At 47.6% G+C, this 22,117-nt stretch overlaps 2 protein-coding genes across 4 annotated transcripts in view; one reads left to right on the top strand and one right to left on the bottom strand.

Annotated features, from left to right (window-relative positions):
• Window positions 1–594: 594 nt before the first annotated feature.
• LYRM1 (LYR motif containing 1) lies at window positions 595–15,390 on the bottom strand. 2 transcript variants are annotated; one of them, XM_054994804.1, is made up of 4 exons: window positions 15,315–15,390; window positions 6,579–6,737; window positions 3,372–3,464; window positions 595–942 (listed from the first exon to the last, which is right to left on the bottom strand). In XM_054994804.1, the coding sequence occupies exons 2-4, from the start codon at window positions 6,735–6,737 to the stop codon at window positions 826–828; spliced, it is 369 nt and encodes a 122-aa protein (XP_054850779.1). In that variant the 5' UTR covers window positions 15,315–15,390; the 3' UTR covers window positions 595–825. The 2 variants fall into 2 exon arrangements, with proteins under 2 accessions (XP_054850779.1, XP_054850780.1); XM_054994805.1 differs by lacking the exon at window positions 15,315–15,390 and adding an exon at window positions 9,768–9,788.
• Window positions 15,391–15,480: 90 nt separating this feature from the next.
• DCUN1D3 (defective in cullin neddylation 1 domain containing 3) overlaps window positions 15,481–22,117 on the top strand; it is a 40,054-nt gene continuing 33,417 nt past the window's right edge. The window contains exon 1 of one of the 2 annotated variants that reach the window (XM_054995661.1): window positions 15,481–15,533. The gene's annotated coding sequence lies outside the window, so the exon portion shown is untranslated. Of the gene's footprint in view, window positions 15,534–15,735; window positions 15,921–22,117 lie in introns of those variants that run through there. The other variant, XM_054995660.1, reaches the window with a different exon arrangement.

Below are 22,117 nucleotides of genomic sequence, written 5' to 3'. Positions count from 1 at the left end.
CAACACATGATGGGTTTTGCTGGCTTTAGTAGTTTTGGAACCCAAAGGATACACAAGGACACATGAAGCTGTCTTATACTGAATCAGACCACTGGTCCTTCAAAATCAGTATTGTCTACTCATGCTGGTAGCTGCCGTCTAGGGTCCTGGGTGAATGTCTTTCATGTCAACTATCTATTACCCCATCCTATATACTGGAGATGTTGGGAATTGAACCTGGGACCTTCTGCATGCCAAGCAGATGCTCAACCACTGAGCCCCATCCCCTCCCCTAATTAGGGACCTATGACAAGAATACCTAGACTTCCAATATGCTCAGAACATCTTCACATCTTGTTCTATGGGAAAATTCTTACATTTTTATCCCACTTTTCCTCCATGGAGTGGTGTAACCCACCCCTATTTAATTCAATAATTCTGTGAAGTGGGTTGTGTGGAGGGAAAGTGATCAGCCAAAGGTCATCCAATGAGCTGAGCAAAGATTTGAACCTGGCTGTTCCGTGCCCTGATCTGACATGCTAACCGCTGCACCATACTGGCTTTTGAAAGCCTCAGTAACCAGTAATCTTGAGCGCACAATAAGACACATCAGGCTTTTCATGCAGTCTCTTACTTGACCACGACGCTTCTCGCTTTTATTGATGAGTCAGTTGTGTTGAGTCTTAAGAAAGACAAGCCAGCCTGAGTACACGCTTCCCGCATCTCCTGCTAGGATCAGACACGCTTCTGAGCTCTGAGAAAGAGGCAGCGAGTGCAAACCATACCAGTTTCATAGATGCTTGCCAGGCAGTCCAGGACGACAACAGGTCACAGTCTGATACTGGATTATGAAATTTCATCGTGAGATTTCAAGTAGACAGGCTTGGAAAGTTTCCGCAGCTTTTCCTGATGTCGCAATGCACGACTTTGCTGGTGTGCAAGGCCCATGGGAGGCAGATGAATCTGTGTGTAGCAAAGGAGCAAAAAAACAAAACAAAAACACACCCCACAAATGCAGTACTCAGACAATACAGAAAGCTCATAGAACCCAGTGGACGGAGTGTTCAATGTGGACTCCTGGGAAGCAGATTCAAACCGCTGCTTTCCTGTGCATCAAGGGGTCACCTTTCTTTCCTTTTCTCCTATAGTTCTCACAATACAATACTTACTATCTCTGAAACTATTGCTTTTTTTTTATTATCTAGAAGTTCCCAGAAAAAAAAATTAAGACTTGGTGCAATCAGAAAAGAAAACACATCTTATTTCAGCTTATCTGTGGCAGTAACACCCTCCCGATTGCTTGGCAGAAAATCTGCTACGACCTGAAAGCAAAGCGCACAGCGTGCGAAAAATTGCTAAAAAGCTGCAATAAGCCAGTAGTGCCAGCATGAAGCATCCTGCCATAAAGCATACTGCCGAGGGGGAAAATGCAGTAAAAGAATCGTAGTGAGTGTTCTACCTCACAGTCTTGTGGTGGGGATGAATGAGGACTGTAAAGCAATTTATGCATTAAAAATCCTTCAGGAGTGATTTATAAGAATCATAATGTATTTCTGCTCTGTTCTCCTCCCAAGGGAGAAACTACTTCACGTTTTGCACAAAACAGAGATTCTTTCTCTATCCACAGTTGAGAAGACCAGGGGCGGGGGGCAGGATGTGCACCAGAAAGAGACATTGTCCATGCTGGGGCTAGGCTGCTGATTAATTTTAAAGGACTCGACGAACTAAGCACAAGAGACATGATCTCCTGATTCTCCCTCCTTACTAGGCCTTTGTTGCTTAAGAGGATTGATGACCGATTATGCACGTGGCGGATCCTGCTGCTTCGTTGCAACACTCCTCTGGATCTCAGCAGCAGGCCTTCCCACTTGAATGGGATGCATCATTTTTATCTTTTCCACTCTGGTTCCTAAGCCAGCGCCCTGCTTTTCTCTTGGTGCTCAGGACACCGGCAAAGACGAGTACGTGACAGGCCAAAGAAGCAGTGTGGTCTCTTGAATGCAGGGGCTGGGCTCTTGCCTTGCGCTCCACTGCATGTCTCTTGGCTAGTGGGATGGGCCCAGTGCAGATCTCCTACCCAAGGGGTCATCAACTAAACCTGGAACTGGCCCGTCTGTCCTTAGCTTCAGAGCCTAGGGCTGTTTCCACACTACTTACCTTCATCTGAAACGCTGCAGAACGTCGCAAAAAACAACAACGGGGAAGATAGTGTCTTCTTGCGTGAGTTTTGCGTGATGTCGTGCAAAACTCGTGCGAGAAGATGCTAGCTTCCGCATTTTTTCGCGATGTTCTGTGGCGTTCTGGATGAAGATAAGTAGTGTGGAAACAGCCCTGGTGTTACCCTGTAGGTGGTGCATAAGGTCGTATAAATCCCAGTAGAAAAGAGAAAGAGTTCAGTAGCACCTATACGACTAACAGAATTTGTGATAGGGTATGAACTTTCGTGAGTCACAGCTCACTTCTTCAGATACCAATCCCACACATCTATAGTTTCAGGTGTTCCTTGCATGACAGCATGAATAATTTCCATTACATCATTTGCCAAAAAGAAGAAGAACAGGCTGAATACTGAGTCACCTGTAAGGTATCCCCTAAAGGTTCATAGCACCCATTGTGCAAAATTATCTTGAGTAGCAAGTGGTTTTCAAGCTGTGGTTTGTGGGCTGGCCAGTGCTTAATACTTTGTGGGAACTGGGAACTGGCAACTAGAGGGAGAGATTATTCATTACTACTCTGGCGGGAGGAAGCATATAGGCATTTGTGAATGATTCAGGGGGACCTCCGATGTCTGCAAATTTGAGAACCAATGCTATATTGTAATTATGCATTGAACAAACATCCAGAATCTCAAAGCAACTGTGCTTCTGAAAGTGACGTTTTAATGACTCTTGGAGACTGCTTTGAAGGTTAGCAACAACAGCTCTGATTCAAACAAGCCCTGACTCACGGGCTTCAAATTAATTGCAGGATTGCACCTCAAAGAGCAAAAGGCACTCGTCAGCAGATTTTGTCTAGCCTGTATGGATTTCTGCTGAGTAAGCAGGGCTTTTTTTCAGCTGGAACGCAGTGGAAGGGAGTTCTGGCACCTCTTGAAAATGGTCACATGGCCGATGGCCCCGCCCCCTGATCTCCAGACAGAGGGGAGTTTAGATTGCCCTCTGTGCTGTGGCACAGAGAGCAATCTAAACTCCCCTCTGTCTGGAGATCAGGGGGCGGGGCCACCAGCCATGTGACCATTTTCACCTAGGGTGATTTAAACTTTAAAAAACTCTCCCCTTGTTCCAGCTGACCCAAAGTCCTGAGTTCCACCATCTCTTTTACCAGAAAAAAAGCCCTGTGAGTAAGGACATGAAGATGTCAAACTGGAGATGTGTAGGACGGTTTCTACTTACCGGCCTTGGATAAGGGATACGATAATGAAGTCCTATCTCAACCCTTGCCTTGCACTCTTCTATACATTGTTTAATCAGATCAGGATCTGTTAACTGGTAAAATGGGACAGGAGAAAGCACAATTACAAACGGAGCGTGCAGATTATCGGTATAGGTTTATACTCTGAGCACTTCATGCACTTGCACTTTATGAATATTGGCTGACTCATACTAAAATAATTATTAAAAAAAATTTAATACTGTATTTTTCTCAGTACAGTTTTCTCTGATAGCGGTTTTTTGTCTGTAACCCAGATAACCTTTCTTTGTGTGGTTTGTATCAAACCAGCCTCGGCAAGTTTCCTTCTGGCCTCCCCCCACCCACAAGTAAGGCCTTTGATTTCATGCGCTCTTCTATTTTGTAGTCCTTTATAAGTCAACCTTATTACAGATTATTAGATAACTAAATGGATTCAAGCCATCTCAAAATCTCTCCTTCTCAACAAAAGCTAATGGAAATTTTGGCCACGAGTTAGTGGCAGAGGCACCACTACATTCAGCTAGTGATGACTGACTAGTTGCTCTTGGGGGGTGGCGCAAGTCAATCCTGGAGGCTGACCCCTGCTGGCCTACCCTAACCTCCACATGCCCGGAAGGCGAGCATGGATGAGGACAGCTGGCACCAGAATTGGGCTGTCCGGGCCACCCAGCACCTGGTCGTGAAGGGGGTGGCAAGCGCCCTGGAGGCCAAGGCAGCAGTGGAGGCATTGCGGCTGCTGCTGGAGGAGCTGTACCTGGGCCGGGTGGAGGAGGCTGTGGTATTCCTGGCACGGCTGGACTGCATGGCTGGGAAGGTGGAGTTTGACATTGAGGAGATCATGGAAGGCCCTGCTCACAGGAAGCGAGATGGTAATGGGGCAGGGATCACAACAATGGGGAGTGGATATGTTGGGGTGGCCCCCCTTGCCATGGCCAGAACCCCACCTCCCCCCACCAGGCACACCAGGGTGGGCTGGCCTGCACCCCGCCATGCAAACCTATGCACTTTCGGTGGTCAGCTCATCAGGGGTGTCCCTCTTCTCCATCAAGAGGGCCATTGGAATGCTGGAGATTTGCGCTGGAGAGGGTCCATGACCGAGTGATAGCGGCACGGGCAGTCGAGTGGGGTGAGTCCATCTGATGGATGGCTGGGGCAGGCCAGGCCACACTGTAGGGGGAAAACCATTTCCTCCATGGCTGGTTCCCCAGCAGATGCTGGGGGGGCGTGGCACCACCCTAGATGACTGGCCCCATATACAGGGGCAGTGATAAGCTTGCCATTCCAACCAGGGATTATCCAAGCAGACCCCACGCATCCCCTGGAACTTGCCGCCCAGTGGAGGACCCCCCCCCCCCCGACAGCCCTGCACATGAGGCCGATCACCCATCTGACCACCCTTTGTCGCTCCCCACAGCCCCCTGGGAGCCCGAGGCAGAGGAGGAGTATGCGGACGCTGCCCTAGGCCTGGGCTTCACTACCTGGTCTCATCCTAGGCCACCCCGATGATGCAGGGGCCGGCAACGTCCCGGACGGCAGCTCCAAGTCCCCAGGAAAGCAGCAGAGGGTGCTGATGGGGCCGACACTCTGGGATCTCTTAAGAGGCAGTAGTGGCTCTGCACCATCCCATCATAATCTCAGAGGGTGAGGAGGCACTGCCAGTGTTGGGGGTTGGATCCTTCCTCATGACTACTTCTGACTCCCTCGCCCATCTCCAAGAAAGTCCATTTTAACTGTCTCCGTGTGTCATGTATCGTCATTTTGGGGGGCCTGGAACATCCTTGCACACGGGGAAACCGAGTGGGTCATGTACCGTCAGGGCGTCTTCATAGGTCATGCCCCCAGAGTGGCACACAGCCATTCTGGGACAGCCAGCTACTTGGAACCTGGCAGCGGGCATGCCCTGTTCGGGGAGGGCAAGGGTATGACACAAGGGCGTCCCAATCAGGCTGTTTGGTGCGGGGAATGGCCATTTCGGCCCCTTGTCATCCAGATGGGGAGGGACCAGGGGTGGCGGGACCCATTCACAGTCGGCTCTGTGCTCACCCGCCTCCTCTCCTGTAGGGGCCTGCCTGGTGGCGTTCTCCGCAAAGGTGCTTGTGGAACTGGGCTGCTGCAGCAAGAATGGCCGTCCTCTAGATGCTTGGCCTTGGCCAGTCTCCAGACTTGGTGAACAGGGGGGTCCCTACTTCACAGGCAGACTCCACATCCTCCGTGGGGGGCAGAGGGCTACTGGAGGAGGGTCTGGGTGTCGATCCATGGGCTAGTGGGGCAGGAGGGGCAAGGGGAGGCACCCTTGGACTCGGAAGTGGGCGGGAAGGATGAGGGAGCTTCCCCCCACCCTGGCTGCGATGTGGGTGACAATCAAGAGGCATGCTGAGACTGGCAGGAGGTTGTGGCCCAGGGCCATGCTGGCCTGGCAGCAGCAGCAATACCAGCCACAAACTCCCTCCAGGATCTGAGTGAACATCTGGTCTGTGTGAAGGGCCTGCTGGGGAAGCTCACAACGGTGGCCTGCCCACCCCCTCTGGCCCCTCCTCCTCTCCTATGGGGGTGGCCTGGGGCATGGCACAGGATCAGCCCTGGCGAGGTGCTCAGGATCCAGGTCTCCCTGCTGGTGAGAGCTGCTGTGACCCTGATTAGTTGAGGATCAGATCTCAGTCCCAGGGAGAGGGGGCACGCTGCCCTGTGGCACTGCTGCTGGGCCTGGGCGTCCATTGCCAGCCGCAGCCTACAGTGCGTCCCGGGCCTCAGTGCATCTGCATGCTTGGCCAACAGCTGACTGGGCGACCTGTATGCTTCCTGCACTCGAACAAAGTTTGTTTCGAACGAGTGCCTCCCAGTGTGCTTTCTCACCTGCCAATGAGAGCCGTCCTGTGTCACTGCCCCGGGGGCTACCCCATGAGACGTCCAGTAGGTGGGTACATCACCCTGCCCTGGTCCTGAGGTGCGGTCGCGACCTGCATTGGGGAAGGGTGCCTTTCCCTGTCCTTAGGGTGCCCCGCCAGCCCTGCCCCACATTGGGCTCCACCTCTGACCTTGTCTCCCGAGGGGGACTGTGGTGGGACAGCTCCGCCAGCGCCCTCCCATCTGGAGGGGGGGGGGTGCTTGCCTGAAGCCTGCCGCAGCGCAGCATGCTCCTCTGGGCCCCAGTCCACGCAACACAGCCAGCCAGAAATACGTTCACTTACCTTTTTATTCTTGTGGAACAATGTTTTAGCTTCATTTATAATATACTGTTTTTCTTTTGTGGTCTCTTCCATCTGTCCAGATGCAGACTGCCATTTTTTGGCTATTCGGAATATCTTGCGGTAAAGTCCAAGAACTTCCTGACGTGTGATCGGTGTCATCTAGAAAAAAAGGAACAGTTCTACAGACATTTGGGCAGAGGGGAAAAAAAGGCCTCCAGACAGATGGGAGGTTTTCACACATGCCTTAATTAATTTTCAAATATTTTATTGGCTCTCTTAGTGAACATGAAAAGAACCAGAAGAGCAGAAAACTACAAGCCAACTATAACGAATGTACCAAGGGGGGCGGGGGTGGGGGAGCAGTTGCTCAGTTATGGCAAGCGTTCACTTGTGGCAAGCATTAAAGAATACACAGAAATCTGTCTCTGACCCACAAATGCTTAAGCGTGGATTTCCAAAGAGGCCATCTGGTTCAAGCTCATCCATATCCAAGGCCCAAATTGCTGACCTCTTCCATGTAGAGTTGCCAAGTTGGGAAATCCTGGGAGATTTGGGGATGGAGCCTGGAGAGGATGGGGTTTGGGGAGGGACCTCAAAGAGTTAATATTATCATAGAATCCACGAAAGCAGCCACTTTCTTCCGGGGAAATGATCTCTGTGGACTGGAGGTCAGTTGTAATTCCTGGAGATTTCCAGGCCCCATCTGGAGGTTGGCAACTCTAATTCCATGCTCTTGGAAGCGCATGGTGAAAGGTTTGCCTGAAAGCTGCTGTGCATACAGTGAACCCGGCTGTCTTCCATCCAGATACAGACCAGGTCCATAGATATCGGCACCTGGCCTATCTACCTGTTACCTTTTCCCCTGGATTGTCCAGGGTCAGCCAGTGAGTTTCATGGCTGATTTGGGACTAGAATCTGGGTCTTCCTGACCTCAGTCTGGACACTGTACCATCCAGGCTCTTTTTAAAAATGAAACTGAGCTTTGGACCAGCTAATAACTCAAACAGGCATTGGGTGGCCTTCCCGAAATCCAGATAAAACCTGGACAACACAATCACAGGACAACTGTACACCTCAGCTTCTCTGAGCTCCGGGAGTTACCTACAGGGGAGAAACCAGTCCTCCCTTTTCAGCCATTTCTTTTAATAGATGCCAGGTGGGATGGGAAGGTGGCGAGCTTATCTGGAGCCCAGAATTCCAGGAGAACCTTTTCAAAAGGCAGGGGGGGAATGTCCGGGTTTCCACTTTCAGCATTTGGACCTTCACTAATACAGCCAAGGAGGCAAGCGTGGCTCTCCCTTCTCCATTTTATCCTCACACCCACCAAAGAAAACCAGGAAACTAAAAGCTCCACTCAAGTCCAGCTGGCCTCGGAACAGTTGCATCTGCTCCGAATCCAGGGCACTGACCTCTTCAGACCAAACGCAGCCCAGGACACCACACTGCTGCCTTACTCGTCAGACAAATTCCTTGTCTCCCTGACCAGATTACCAGACGTATGACTTTTAGCTTTAGGAATTTTAAAACGCTGAATTACAAATCAAAGACTTCCCAGCTGTCCAAAAATGGACATCTGTGCCAGGGGCCCTAGTGAAAAAGCTGAAAGAAGGCCACAAGGCCGTATTTTAGGCCTGTGACGTGAATGTCGGGAAGAATGAGACGAGAGGACATAAAAAGCGCTGGCTTGGATTCAAAGAACCGTGCCGGTGGTGCAGTCCCGTTCGTTTTCCTACTACAGCCTAGCATGTACCCCTCAAAGTCCGCTCCTGGGCTTCTGGGACCCTCGAGGATGATGTTTCATGAACAGAACAGGGCTACGGGTGATGAAGGAGCAGAAACCAGTGACCTGCCCCGTGCATGAGTGGAACGGGTTCCCACTTGCCCAAGGCGTCGTTTGGGATCTAAGCCCATGAAATCCGACTGACTTCTGCTCAAAAGCGCTACATCAGAATTTGCTACACAGATCCATCCTACGTCCCAGAACAGAAGGTCTTCTGTGGCCTAGTACTGTGAGGCTTTTCATGCCCTTTCTGTAAACGAAAGACTTAAAAGTTTTTGTTGTTTGAGCTCTCAGACAGCGATTCTCAGTAACATGAACATAATAGTCTCTTTCTTGCTGTCCTTAGCAGAGATTACCTATTGTCAATTCCAAAGGCACAGATGGCAAATGTTTAACCAGTCTTTGTGAACATCAGGAGGCCTGGGGGTGTGTGGGGGTGGGGGTGGCAGGGAATGGTTGTCTTTCAGCACAACCTAGAAACCAGTCAAGTCAGATTGCTAGTCCAGCCACAGGGGATCTAGTGAACTGGGCCGTTTCCACACGGCTTACCTCTGCCCGTAATGACCCGGTAGATCGCACAAAAAACGCGGAAGATCGCGTTTTTTGCACGATCTACCGGGTCGTTACGGGCAGAGGTAAGCCGTGTGGAAACGGCCCTGTTTGGGCTAGTGTACTGATCTGTCTCAACATTTGTTAGATTATAAAGGAGAAACTGGGTTCAAGCTACTCCCTTGGTATAAGGCCCATTTAAAAGGGCAGTTGACAGACTCTTTCGATAAATTGTTAATATAATATTTTCCGTTGTGGAATAGGCTGCCCTAGCTGTAAGCACCTAGTGGCAATGCCAACCCCGATGGCGAACTATTTGATTGCTGGATTGCCGAAATTACAGGAGTGCCGGCCTCTGCTTTGTAAATGCCTCGGAGAGAGATCCACTCTCTGCACTTTTGAAGGCGGCAGGCTGGAGGAGAAAGCGTATACCGTGAAACCAACTGCTGGGCATCGCGATTAAGGGGGAGGGATAAATAAGGCTGGGGGAAATGCCCCTTGCTGATCAGCTCACGTCACTGACATAACACTAGCTCGCTTGCAGGGACTGTCTGAAAATTGGCCTGTAAGTGGCAGTTGCTGTGAGCAGTGGGAGGGGAGGGCACAAACATCTGGCTTTTGCTCATGCCCTTTGATATTTCAGCAGCTTCTCCGACCAGCTGCTCAAAGCGCTATGACAAGGGAAGCCACATGTGCCAAACAGAGCGCATAAAGGCTCTGTGGGTGTCTATTAAATCGGGTTTGGTGAAAAGCAACCCCCGTCCCTGGGTTGAAAATGTCCTCTAGTTCTTGTTCTTAGCTTCTGCTTAATACCACTCTTGGGCTCTGTTCCAAAACACAGGCACACACACACCCCTTACCGTTTTGCTGTCTTAGGAGCTAAATTATAACACTTAACGAAAGCGAGGACCCGCCATTGGTCTGCAGCTGGGAAAAGTAACAGATAATCTTTTACGGCGTTATCTGTTACACCACAGGAACTAGAAGTCAAATTCATCTGCGGGGTAAATAGATGACCCGAGGGAAGTCGTTCGGTGGACTGGTACAGAATTCCTGTGAGGGGACATCAACTGCCAATACCAGTCTCTTGGAGCAAAGAGAATTTATTTCCCTTATCTCACAAGCATCACATTGTTTTTAACAGAATATTTAATGCCCTTTTCATACAGAGAGTGTTTCTATGCAATTGTTTTAACTAGAATGGCAGCTGTAGCACAGAGGTGAAGTGGTTCGGCTGCGAATCAGCACTCTACAGGTTCGAATCCCACTACTGCCATGAGCCCAGTAGGTGGCCTTGGGTCAGCCTCTCAGCCCCAGCTCCCCAGCCGTATTGTGGGGATAATAACAACACTAACTTGTTCACCCCTCTGGGTGGGGCAATAATCTGTCTAGAAGAGCGGTATATAAGTGCAGTTATTATTCTTGTTGTTGTTATTATTATTAGGATAAACAGGTACAGGGTCTTGACAAGGTAATTGCTGAAACAGGCCGAAACAGGCTATTCCCCTCTCCCATCTCAGTCCTGTGGGTCAGTTTAGGCATAACGCAATACTGTGGTTTAACTAGAACAACTATAGTTAATGTGATTAAACAAATTACCATCCGCGTGAACACTGAGTACTCCGCTAACTATGGTCAGGTAGGATTTATCAAAGATCTGTTTCGGTTGTTCATTAACCGAAGTCAGTGTTAATTGTAAAATAGCAAAGAGTCCAGTAGCACCTTTAAGACTAACCAACTTTATTGTAGCATAAGCTTTCGAGAACCACAGCTCTCTTCGTCAGACGCAGTGTTAATAGTAGTCTCGTGTAATGGATGAATCTGGGCAGGGCTTTTTTTCTGGGAAAAGAGGTGGTGGAACTCAGTGGTGGAACTCAGGACCGGACAATGACATCACTTTGGGTCAGAAGAAACAAGGGGGGAGGTTTTTAAAAGTTTAAATCGCCCTTGACGAAAATGGTCACATAGCCGGTGGCCCTGCCCCCTGATCTCCAGACAGAGGGGAGTTTAAATTGCCCTCTGCGCCACATGGCGCGGAGGGCAATCTAAACTCCCCTCTGTCTGGAGATCGGGGCGGGGCCACCAGTCATGTGACCATTTTTAAGAGGTGCTGGAACTCCGTCCCACTGCGTTCCTGCTGAAAAAAAGCCCTGAATCCGGGTATCCTGGCTTATTCCAGGTTCTGCCCTTGCATGCTCCTGAGGCACAGAGATACCTGGCCAGAGTGAAGGCAGTGAAGCCAACATTTCCCAAGCCAACCTATGATTTAAGTGATTGTCTGCAAACTTCCTTTACAAACCAACCACTGCGAAAATAAACCATGGAAAAATCTACATTGGTGACTTGAAACCAAAAGCAATGAGGGTACAGTATTGTTACCCACTGGGGGGTGGGGGTGGGTGGAAATAAGATTATCATAGACATGTATGTATTTCCCTGTTTCTTTCAAATAGTATTCTTTCTCGTAATGGGTGAAATTATTTTAAAACAGGAAGTTTAGTCTCTACAGCAAAAGCAATGAGTCTGTAGAAGAACAAAACATTCACAGCAAAACAAAAACAAAATAGGGTCATGCTTCTTGTTCTTTGCTTAGCTAATGGAACAGAACAGAAATTTCCTGGTACTGGGAGGCAACCAAAATATAACAATGGGTCAAAATATTAACAAGAGTTCAGCAATTATTCCGTTTCTTTGGGAGATCATTGCTTGCAGTCAGGGTCAGTACACACCTGACATGAAACCACGGTTTGCTTTAACTGTGGTTAGCTTGAAAACAGAATTCAACTCGATCAAATTCTAGCCTATCTCAGCAAAAGGTGGTTTCACTGCCTTTGCTCATTTCTTGTCTCAGTCAGAGACCTTGGTAGTAGCTGGCCTTGCACTGCAGTAAGCAGGATTAAACCAGGAAATCCTCATTCATACATCACTCAAAAAGCATGCTAACTGTGATTAATGCACACCGATTTCAAAACATCATTGGCGATCGTGGCATAATATATTTCATCTAACCAATGTTTGTGGAATGGCCCACATTTGGATGATTACACCAAAGCTATGGGTAGTTAAATTAAGTTGTGGTTTCACGTGGCATCTGTCCAGTTTTCACCTGCCATGCCTGGATTTGTAAGCTGTGAGTCGCTGTGACTCAATATAGTTACGATTTGTCAGGACATTCAAGTACAGCCTCAGAAGCTCATTGAGAAGATGCTCTGATAATGTTGGTGGTTTGTGGCTTGCATTCGGGAAAACCACCACACTGCAGACAGCAGCATTATTGTTCTTTCCACGCTGTATATTTCTTCAAAGTCTAGGCTTACGTTTTAGGATAAGCTCTTCATTGTGCTTTCTTCCATTTCTTTGTCATTTCGAAGCTGCTAATTTGCATATCGTTTCATCCGTTTAAATTAACCATTAGTTAACATTCAGCGCGGACTGGGATCTTTTTAAATGGCTTAACAAAACAACAGAAAAACTGTTTGCTACTGCAAGCAGGGTTGGGCACAGAGGAGCCTGGAAATACAGTGAAATGCTGTGCAGAGTTTATCCAGATTGGAGAAACTCCTTGCGGATGGACGAGCTCTGTGTGTCACATAACTGTTGCTATCTGCATCCTATTGAAAATTGTTATTTGCAATATTTATTTTATTTATTTACATCGTTTATAGTCTGCCTTTCTCACTGAGACTCAAGGCAGATTACACAGTATGAGGTTAATACAATCAGTATCAAGTACATTTCAATACAATACCATAAGGTAAACAGATACAAGTTTAAAAGACATAGCATTAGCAAGGATCCAGGACAGTAGAAAAAATACTGGAGCAAAATGTAATCAATTCTAGGACTAACATTAGACAGCATGGAGCGCTAGTTGTACATAGGAGTACATATTTAAAACAGCAGATAATATATGAGGCAAAAATGGTGATGAAGTCTATGATCCCCAACTTGTTAGTGAAGCACCTGAGACCCCATCCCCACAGTGCAGCCCACCCATTTGAGTAAAAAGCCTTTTTGAGTAGTTCGGTTTTGCATCATTTATAGAAATCCAAGAGAGTGGGGGCCCTTCTGACTTCCTCAGGCAGGTCATTCCACAGGACAGGGGCCACCACAGAGAAAGCCCTTGTACGGGCTGCTGCTGACTTCCCCTGTGTGCAGCCTGGCACCTGCAGGAGACCCTGTTCAGATGAGCGAAGCTGCCGTGGAGGAACATAGGGAGGCGGGCCCACAGGTATGCCGGACTAAAGCTGTGAAGAACTTTGTATGTAATAACTAATACTTTTAACTGAGCACGGTAAACGATGGGTAGCCAGTGGAGTGACTGTAGGATGGGAGTGATGTTCATGCTCTTGCTTGCTCCTGATAACAATTGAGCTGCAGCATTTTGCACTAATTGGAGCCACAACATTTTTTAAACAACCCCTCCCCACATGCATATGACTAGTACTAGCAAAGACAACGCTAAGGAAAAAAAAACATTGATGCACTCCTGCAAACACCCCTCACTGAAAGGACTTTTGTCAGGGAAGTCTGGGACCTTTGTTAGCCTATCCCAGAAGGAGGTTGCCAGAATTCAGGGTATGATTCCAAGTTTCAAAGTTTTAGCTTCTCAGGGCGTCTAAGGAGTAACATCTGTTCACTTGTGGGGGCAGAATAATAAAACAGATGGGCTAATGTACTTTTCTTTGCTCCCCCTGACCCAGTTCCTTTCCCAGCAGAGACAGTCCCAAATTTCTGCTGCTTTGTCCCTATTTTTACTGTTTAGGGGAACTTGTTAAAATATACTAGCAAGGTGCCATCATCCTTGGTCCATGACAAATTCCAGATGGGTAGCCAGAGAGTCTGGAGGAGGTACATTACAGAGCAATCCTAAGCAGAATTACTCCAGTCTAAGCCCATTGATTTCAATAGGCTTTGACTGGAGTAACTTTGTTTAGGACTTCACTGTAAGGACTTAAAAATGTTTATTGTGGCAGAAGCTGCAGTGGGCCAAGGCCCACAGTTTCAGCTGCACGAAGTGTCACCCTCCGTTGCTGTGTGGGGTGACAATGTGTGATGCTTCAGGTCTGAATGTCTGAGAGACCTTGCCAAATAACTTCCAACTGCCATAGATGAGGCCATCAGAGATGGGAGGCAACATGATAGATGGATGGCAGGTATAAAGCTTTCCACAATGGAGAACAGAGTGCCAGGGTGCGATCAGTATGTTCCTATTTCTGCTTTACATATTATCTGTTGCTTTGAATATGTACTCGTATGTACTGCTTGTGCTTCATGTTGTCTAACGTCAATCCTAGAATGGATTATGTTCTGTTTCAGCAATCCTTCAACCCTGTATTGGATCCTTGCTAATGCTATGTCTCTGTAAACTTGAATTCATCTACCCTATGACACTGTTTATAGAAATGTGCTTGACACTGTATAGAAATGCCTACCCTTGTCCTTGCTACTGATTGTACTGATCTCACACTATGTAATACGCCTTGAGTCTCAGTGAGAAAGGCAGACTATAAATGACATAAATAAGTTCCATGCCCAACATCTTGGATTAGCCACACTAGGCCTGCCTAACAGGTAAATGGTTGTGAGAGTCTAGTCACTCAGCCTACCTCAAGGGGATGTTGAGTGAGAGACTAGTTAGTCGTGGCCTACCTTTCAGGGTTGTTGAGAAGATAAAACACCTAGACACCCCAAGTGCAGCAAGATATTGGGCTGCCAGCTCTGAGTAGAGAAAATGGTGGAGATTTGGGGGTGGAGCCTGGAGAGGGCAGGGTTTGGGAAGGGAAGGAACCTCATCCGAGTATAACTGCATAGAGTCCACCTTCCGTGGCAGCCATTTTCTCCAGGGGAACTGATTTTCATAGCCGGGAGACCAGTTATAATTGCGGGAGATGGCCAGCCACCACCTGGAGGTTGGCAACCCCAGAAACCCAACAAATATGTGAACTTTTTTGAGTGGGGGAGAGCGAAGAAAGAGCGCTGGCAGCACAACTCCCTGCTAAGGGGCTGCTGCAGGGCCAAGCCAGGCACGGGTTCCTGGTCTGGCCCTTCATCTGTTCCACGCTCGCCTCTTTCCATCCAAGCTTAATCGCTGGGGGGGGGTCCTCTTGCGACCCCTAGCGGCGAGGGCAGGAACAACACGGAAGCCTGCTTTGGGGAGCCTCGAGAGACGCCCGGGCTGTACCAACACGAACCGCAGGGCAGGGGGGAGACGCTTGACTTAGATGGCACGCGAGCCTCGCCTTGTTCGCAACACTATCCTCGGCCTCTTCACCGCTTTTCATATCCCCCCTCCCCTTCTCCCCCTCCCTCCCTCCCTTCTCCGACAAAGATATCTTCGCTTACTGCCTCGCTCCCCTCACCCGATCCGATTAGTTCAGGCCGTCACCCATTCTCCCTTGACTCACCTCTGCCAGCCTGAGGAGGAGGAGGGAGGAAAGACCGGGAAGCCCAGTTGCCCTTACTTTGCGTGTAGCGTCAGGCACGTCCGACGGGCGGCGGTGAACGTCACAGCGTCACCAGCTGACTCCTATCTCCTCCTCCCGCGCCTTACTAACACCCCCCGGAAGTGATGCAGGAGAGGCTGAGCCCGGGACTGAGCTCTGGCTGTGAGAGCTGTGCGGAGGGTGAGTGAATTGGACCGTCTCTCTTCCCGTCCACCTCGGGCTTGGGCGGCGGAGCCTCCCGTTTCGGCAGCTTTCCCCTCAGGCGTCTCCGCGGCCCCGCTTGAGCGACTGCCAGGCGCCTCGGCCCTTCTCCCCCGGCCTCTTTGGTTTTTTTTAACCTTTGGGGGGCTGCCCTGAGAGGGGGGAAGGGGGTCATGTTCTCACCCCAAGGGGGGTAGCTGTAGCCGAGACATGAGGGACCTCCACAGGCCCCCGAAGAAGAAGGGGGGTCGGAGCGCAAAGAGGGAAGGGGAGGGAGACTTCCCTCCTCCTCTCCCCACCAAAGTGGGGTCATAGGGGGAGGTCTCCCCCACCCCAGAAGCTACCAGTCTCCTCCTCTCTCAGAAGGTGAGTTAGTCGGAGTCTTTGCTTAGTAGAAACCTTTTATTTTTACGAGTCCCCTCCCTCCTTAAAATGAGGTGCCAAGATTGTCTTAAAGTGGGGTCGGAGGCTCTGGTCATAACAGATGCCCCCCCCCCTTAAAATCGGATACTGAGAATATTTAATGTGGGATTAATGCTGCTCTTGTGGTACTCACTGCGGAGTTAAGTGGCCGTAGGTGTAGTTAAAAAGGCGTCTCCTCCCTATGGCTTGGATTAGGTTGCTGTTCCTTGACAGTCTTCAGCTACTCTGTTGTTTTTGTAAAGCATTTTAAAATATGGGGTTTTCCCTCTCTTTCTCAGAAGTGGAGCTTATGGGAGACTCTCCTTGTGGTGCTGGGTGTGTGGGTGGAGGTGACTATAATGTGGTATGGTTAAAAGTGGCATGCTTCCCCCCCCCCCCCCCGCCCCATGGAGAGGATTGTTACTGTTCGACACCGTTTGGCTATGTTGTGGCCTTCACAAGACTGTTGTAGAAAAAGATAGTTTGTCCTCCCTCTTCTCAGATGGTTGAGCCTGTCCTTATAATGAATCTTTTTGCTACCTCCTCCAAATCCAAAGGCCAGCTTGTGGGTGTCTCTGGTTGTAGTAGGTCTTGCGGAGGTTGAGGAAGACAACAAGGGAGTTACTATCACTCGCTACCTTTCAACTCTTGTGGGGCTTGGCTGTAGTGTTGTTACTCACTTGATGTGTTGACCAGCCTCTTCACATCTTTCATATACATTATGTTCTTCATAGGGTTAAACTGGTGGGAAAGATGGCATGGTTTCCCCCTCTTTCTGTTCTCAGAAGGTGAAGTGCCTGGTCACTGTAGATCTTTCTGTGTGTGTATAATTGTGTGAAATTCCTAGAATGTGATGCTAAGGAAAATGTAATGCTTCTTGTACGGTCACTTGGTAACCTTCTGTGCTGTTTGCTGTGAGGATGGACTCTGGTTTGGTTAAAAAGCCCCCTTCTTAATGTGCAGGGTAAGCTGCAACCCCTTGGTTGACCCTTCAGCTTCAGTGTTTCTAAAAAGATGGTGTGTCCTTTCCTCAAAATGTGAGCTTGTTGCCTTCACTTGGGAACTGACAAGGAAGACTTAATGTGTCAAGGGGGGTAGTTGCCACTTGATACCCCCATCATCCACCCTATTGAATTCTTGTTCATTTTTACTGCATTGGTCATGTTTAATGACTGGCATTTCTACCAAGATTGGCTCTTGCAAAGCACCTTGTGGGCATCAAAGTTCATCACAAAATTCATGTTATATTAGGGATGTGTGGGTGACTACTTGAGGAGGTGGTTAAAATGTGGGTTTTTAAAAAAATAGTGAGTTGTTTTGCTGCCACCTCCCTTGCTGAATATGTGGGGGCAGATTCTACTTTTACACCCTTCAGTCATCCTGCTGCATTCCCAAGGGGGCGATTATAGTGTGTTTAAAAATGGGGGGGGGGAACCCTTACCCAAACTCATGTAGGCAAATACTGTAATCCATATTTGCAGGAGGCAGCTTGTCTTCCTGGATTATCTGTTATGGAGTCCTGAGAAAGGAAGGGAATTTGTGCAAGGCAGCAGGGCTGCTTAGGCTTCGATTTGGGCGGGGGGGGGGGGAAACGCCGTCAGTCCTTTATAGTAGTTGATCTCCCCCTCATTTTGGGGAGGTGGATTCTGGCCCAGATACAAGATCCAGGCGTTTCAGTCAGGAGGTGCTTTTGATAGTTGGCAAAGAGAAACTTGTATCTGTTCAGTTCCTTAATAAATAAATTACTGACAATAAAAGTGTTTTTCATTGCTAGTGAAGAGGGATTTCCCTAACTTTACCCCTCACTTTAAATAATAAATACATCTGCTATGTAGGAAATGTGCCATAAAATGCCACATTCCAGTGTGGTGTGATTTTCCACTCATTATTCATATTCTCTTCCTATCTGAAGGGTGTGGAGACAGCTTTTTTAAAAAATATATCTATAACTCCCTGCCCCCAAGGGATTTATGTGTTTATGTGAGTAATAAGCTCAGAGTTTGTATTGGCAATATTTTTTCTCTAACATGTTACCTTTCATAACTTTCAAGATTTACTTTGCAGAGCTCTTATTCTCAATTTTTGGAACACTGACTTCTACATTTAATCAAATAGCCAGCCACAACCATCAAGTATGTCCCACAATTATTTAAATCAAACATTTGATTGCTGTTTTTTTAAGGGGCACGTTGTATGAGGTACAGTGACAGTGGTCATGTGATAAAGGCAGAGTTTCAGTTTCCAGATACAATATGTTTAGGAAGTTTTGCTCTTGCAACACTTTGGACTGGTTTAAATTCTCAGATTTCTAAGCAACTGTGGTGTGGTGGTTAGCATTTCAGCATTCAGCACTAAGCCTGGAGAGATGCTTTCTTTGGTCACAAGGCTCAGTGGGTTTCCTTCGGCCAGTCACACAGACGCAACGTAAACTATCTTGCAAAGTTGTTGTGAGAATAAACCAGAGAAAGGGAGACCCACGTACACCATTTAGAGCTTCCTTGGAAGAAGGGCAGGATACAAAGGTGGTAGATATGGGAATAATTAGTTCATCTAAGTGAGTAACTGAGGCTGTCGTACTTTGGTCACATCATGAGAATACAAGTTTCTCAGGAAAAGGCAATAATGCTAGGAAAAGTGGAAGGCAGCTGGAAAAGAGGTAGACCTAAAATGAGATGGCTTGACTTAATAAAGGAGACCATGTCCTCCAGTTTGCAAGATCTGAGCAAATCTGTTCATGATAGGACATTTTTGAGGTCTTTCATTCATAGGGTCACCGTAGGTCAGAGGCGACTTGCTGGCACATAACATACACACAAGTGAGTAATGATTATTGAGGAAAGGTTAATCAGAAATGGGTAATAATGTCTGAAAACGGGTTAAGCAGACTTTAACTGGAAGTTAAAGTCCGTTATTTAGAATAACGTTTGTCCTCTTCAAACATCTTGGCTAAAATAATTGATGCTCTGTCTCCTCAAACTACAGCTTTGGACTCCAGAATGGTGCCTCTCCCTGCATGGTGGTGGAGAGTGCCATCAAGTCATAGCCGACTGGGAGACCCCTGCTGGAGTTTTCAAGGCAAGAGACTAAAAGGAGGTGGTTTGTCATTGCCTGCCTGTGCATAGTGACCCTGGTTGTCTTTGGAGATCTCCCGACCAGTTACTAACCCCCAGGCTGACTTTGCTTAGCTTCTGAAATCTGATGAGATCAGGCCTGCCTTAGCTTCTTAGAACACAGAACCACAGATTTCCTCTAGGTTCCAGGAAGCTTTTCTTTCTCAGTGGCCTGGCTGTATTACCTAAGCACTAGACATTACAAAGTATGACTATTAAGGAAGAACTTTCTAGTTAAGCTTCCTGAAGATTCGTGGCTCTCTTTCCCCCCCTGTACTCTTTTTTGGCTGATCTCATTCCCTTCCTTCCTTAACCCACTTTGGGCACCTTCAGCAAAAGCAAGGTGGGATGGGGGATGCTTAGTGATTTCTGCACTACTTTCAAGAAGGCAGACTGGGCTTCAGGGGGGGCGGGGAGCAACTTAGGAAATGTATCTCAAGCCTGAGGGCTGGAGCAAGCAGCATTATATTAACTGCATGTAATTACCATAATTTGTAGGTCATTTTCACGGATGTGGTGGATGCCAAGCCGCAAGAAACAGACGTGTTGCGCTCCTGTGATATTCGTGGTTTTGAATTGTTAACCCCAAACATGCATGAATTGTTTTGAGTCAGATCCGAATGGGCTGTAGAGAGCATGGAGCTTGAAACAACCAAAACAAGGCTTCTTTCTCAAAGACTGGTGTTCAAACACAGCTTAACAAGTATTTTGTTCAGTACAGTTGTGTGTGATAGAGGGTGATTTTCTGCCTTACCAAATTACCTGACTGATCTTTGAGGCTTCTCGTATAAGGAGTTGGTGTGGGGACATTTCTTATTATCTAGTCCTCTTTTGGGCTTAGTTGTCACTGAGGGGGAGGTGATAAACCTGTGCCTTGTAATAGAATGCTCCTTGCTATTAAAAAATATCCCTACACAGTAGAAGACTAGCGTAGAAGGGTGTGGGTATTCTGCCCTAGCCTGTTAACTTTCTGTGAGCAGGGAGTTGTCTGTAGCAGAGCATTCCTTCATAACATGCCTTTGCCAGAAGTCTAAAGTTCTACAATCCTGACATAGGATTAATACTTTGGTAAGCACTAGGCCTTCTGCTGTTCTTGTATGTTGCCACTGTGGGCCAAGGCCACCTGCCATGTTCTGATCTGGCTTTTAGCTCTACCTTTTAGTGCCATGTTTTTTCTCTCAAAGTAGTAATGAGGGATACAACAACTAATGCTGAAGTTATTCTTTAGTTTCCAGTTATTCTGTTGCATGTGGAAAAAATGCACCTTAGAAGAGGCCACACAAAAACCTGTGTTCTAATATCACTTGCCGAATTGCTTAACTTTGATTAAACAATACTCTTTGTTTGAGTTTTGGGTAGGCAGCCTTCTCTGTCCAGGGATGCAGTAATCCTTAAGAACACACCCAAAGTGCTTGAAAGCTGATGTGTGGCTAGAGTCCAGTAAAGAAGGTCTTGGCAGAAATTGGGATGGTGGTCCCTATGTCACTCCGAAATGGATTTGTAAATTTGGGATGTTTCCTTTCCGGCAGACTCTTATTTTCCCCAGTTTTTTATCCAGCTTTCCTAACGTAACATTATTTTCCATTTAAAAAATAATTATGACTCCTTGGGGGTTTTTTGGACCTTGTAAATACTCAGCTGAAGCCTGCAGAATCTGGCTGCTGTTGGGGCCTGTGGTTTCAGCTCCAGTTGAGGGTGGGTGGGAAAGAGGATCATTTGGAATCCTTGTCTCTACCCCCTCCCCACAAATACCTGAACATGGATGAAGAGATCAGAGCTTCTCAGCCCTAAGGGCCAAAGTCAGAATCCAGAAATACTGTCTTAGCTGTCTTGTAATTTCAGGGGGCAGGGTCATTGTACAGAAAAAACCGAAAAGACTTTTGTGGCATCCTAAAGGTTTGCTTGCAGGAGGTGTAGTCTCAGTTGACAAATACATGCACAGACAATGACAGCAAAAAAGTGGCCAGTGTGAAAGACAAGAGGGTCCATCCTGTGACTTTTCTATGCAACGTTCAGATGTTCATGAGAAAAGGCACTGTCATACTTCACAGAATCAGCAATGGTGGTGTTCTTCTTTCTGAGTCAGGGAGGATGATTTTTACACCTGCTGTGGATGAGCGGACCGGGCTTTTGATTCAGATCTTGACAAATACAGCCAAACTTGGCAATAAATTCCACTTCAAGTAGTTTCATACTGGAGGCTTCCTTTGACATTCTTTTGTGGTCAGCACAAATAACGCATAAAATGTCTGCAGACTGAGAGTAATGCTTTGTGCATCCTATGAAGCAGGTTCTGATCCATAAAAACTTACGCCGTGATGCATCTGTTCATATTTAAAGTGTCAGAAGACTCTGATTTTGGAGCCCGAAGCCTCGGAAGCGGCAGTCCTTCCCACCAAAAGGTTTGAATGGTTGTGAGGTATCCTGGCTCGCTGAGAAACAGACTGTCACCTTTTTCTACTGGTAGATTAATTACTTCTGTTGTATTGGCTGTCAATTATGCTGGGAGTGTCTCCAGAATAATTTTTTAAAAAATATATTTTTTATGCCAATTTGCGTTGCGTGAGTCCCTGGATTAAATATCACTGCTAATTTCTTCCTTGTATCCACCCCAGTGATAACTACCACTAGGGAAACTTGTCTGCTGCTTGCCTAGTGTCTTTTAAAAGCTTCGTTGAGCCCCTTGGTGGTTTTCTTTTTTCCTGCCTGCTGCTGCAAGGTAACTTTGAAAGAGTAGCCCTTGCATGGGGCTCCCAAAGCTGAGTTCTCACAAGTATCTTCCGTGCAGGATGATAAGGCTTGCATTCACCCGGCAAGTCTAATATGAGGTTGAATTGCTGCCCTGTAAAAACGGCTGACTGCTGAGCACCATGTGTGTTGGATATGTTGATGGTGAGCAGAAAAAAATAATTTAGCATTTCAGGGACTCGTATTCTCTCATATTTCCAAAGGGATTCATGTTCCTTAGTGATCTTAGCAGTCTCTCTCTAAGGTAGGCCAGTATAATTATCCCTGTTTTATTTGTTATTTACTTCATTTATATCCCACCTG

This window comes from Eublepharis macularius, chromosome 12, assembly GCF_028583425.1.
Source record: "Eublepharis macularius isolate TG4126 chromosome 12, MPM_Emac_v1.0, whole genome shotgun sequence".
NCBI lineage: Eukaryota > Metazoa > Chordata > Lepidosauria > Squamata > Eublepharidae > Eublepharis > Eublepharis macularius.
The sequence above is the reverse complement of the archived record's forward strand: the minus strand, read 5'-3'. Positions and strand labels throughout refer to the sequence as shown.

What these genes read in the sequence shown, in the direction of transcription:
- LYRM1 (XM_054994804.1), bottom strand. Translation starts at nt 6,737, where the DNA reads ATGACACCGATCACACGTCAGGAAGTTCTTGGACTTTACCGCAAGATA. An exon ending in TGTTCCACAAGAATAAAAAG is followed by an intron (nt 3,465 to 6,578) that starts GTAAGTGAACGT and finishes CCATTTTACCAG; the next exon opens with TTAACAGATCCTGATCTGAT. An exon ending in GTATCCCTTATCCAAGGCCG is followed by an intron (nt 943 to 3,371) that starts GTAAGTAGAAAC and finishes TGCTACACACAG; the next exon opens with ATTCATCTGCCTCCCATGGG.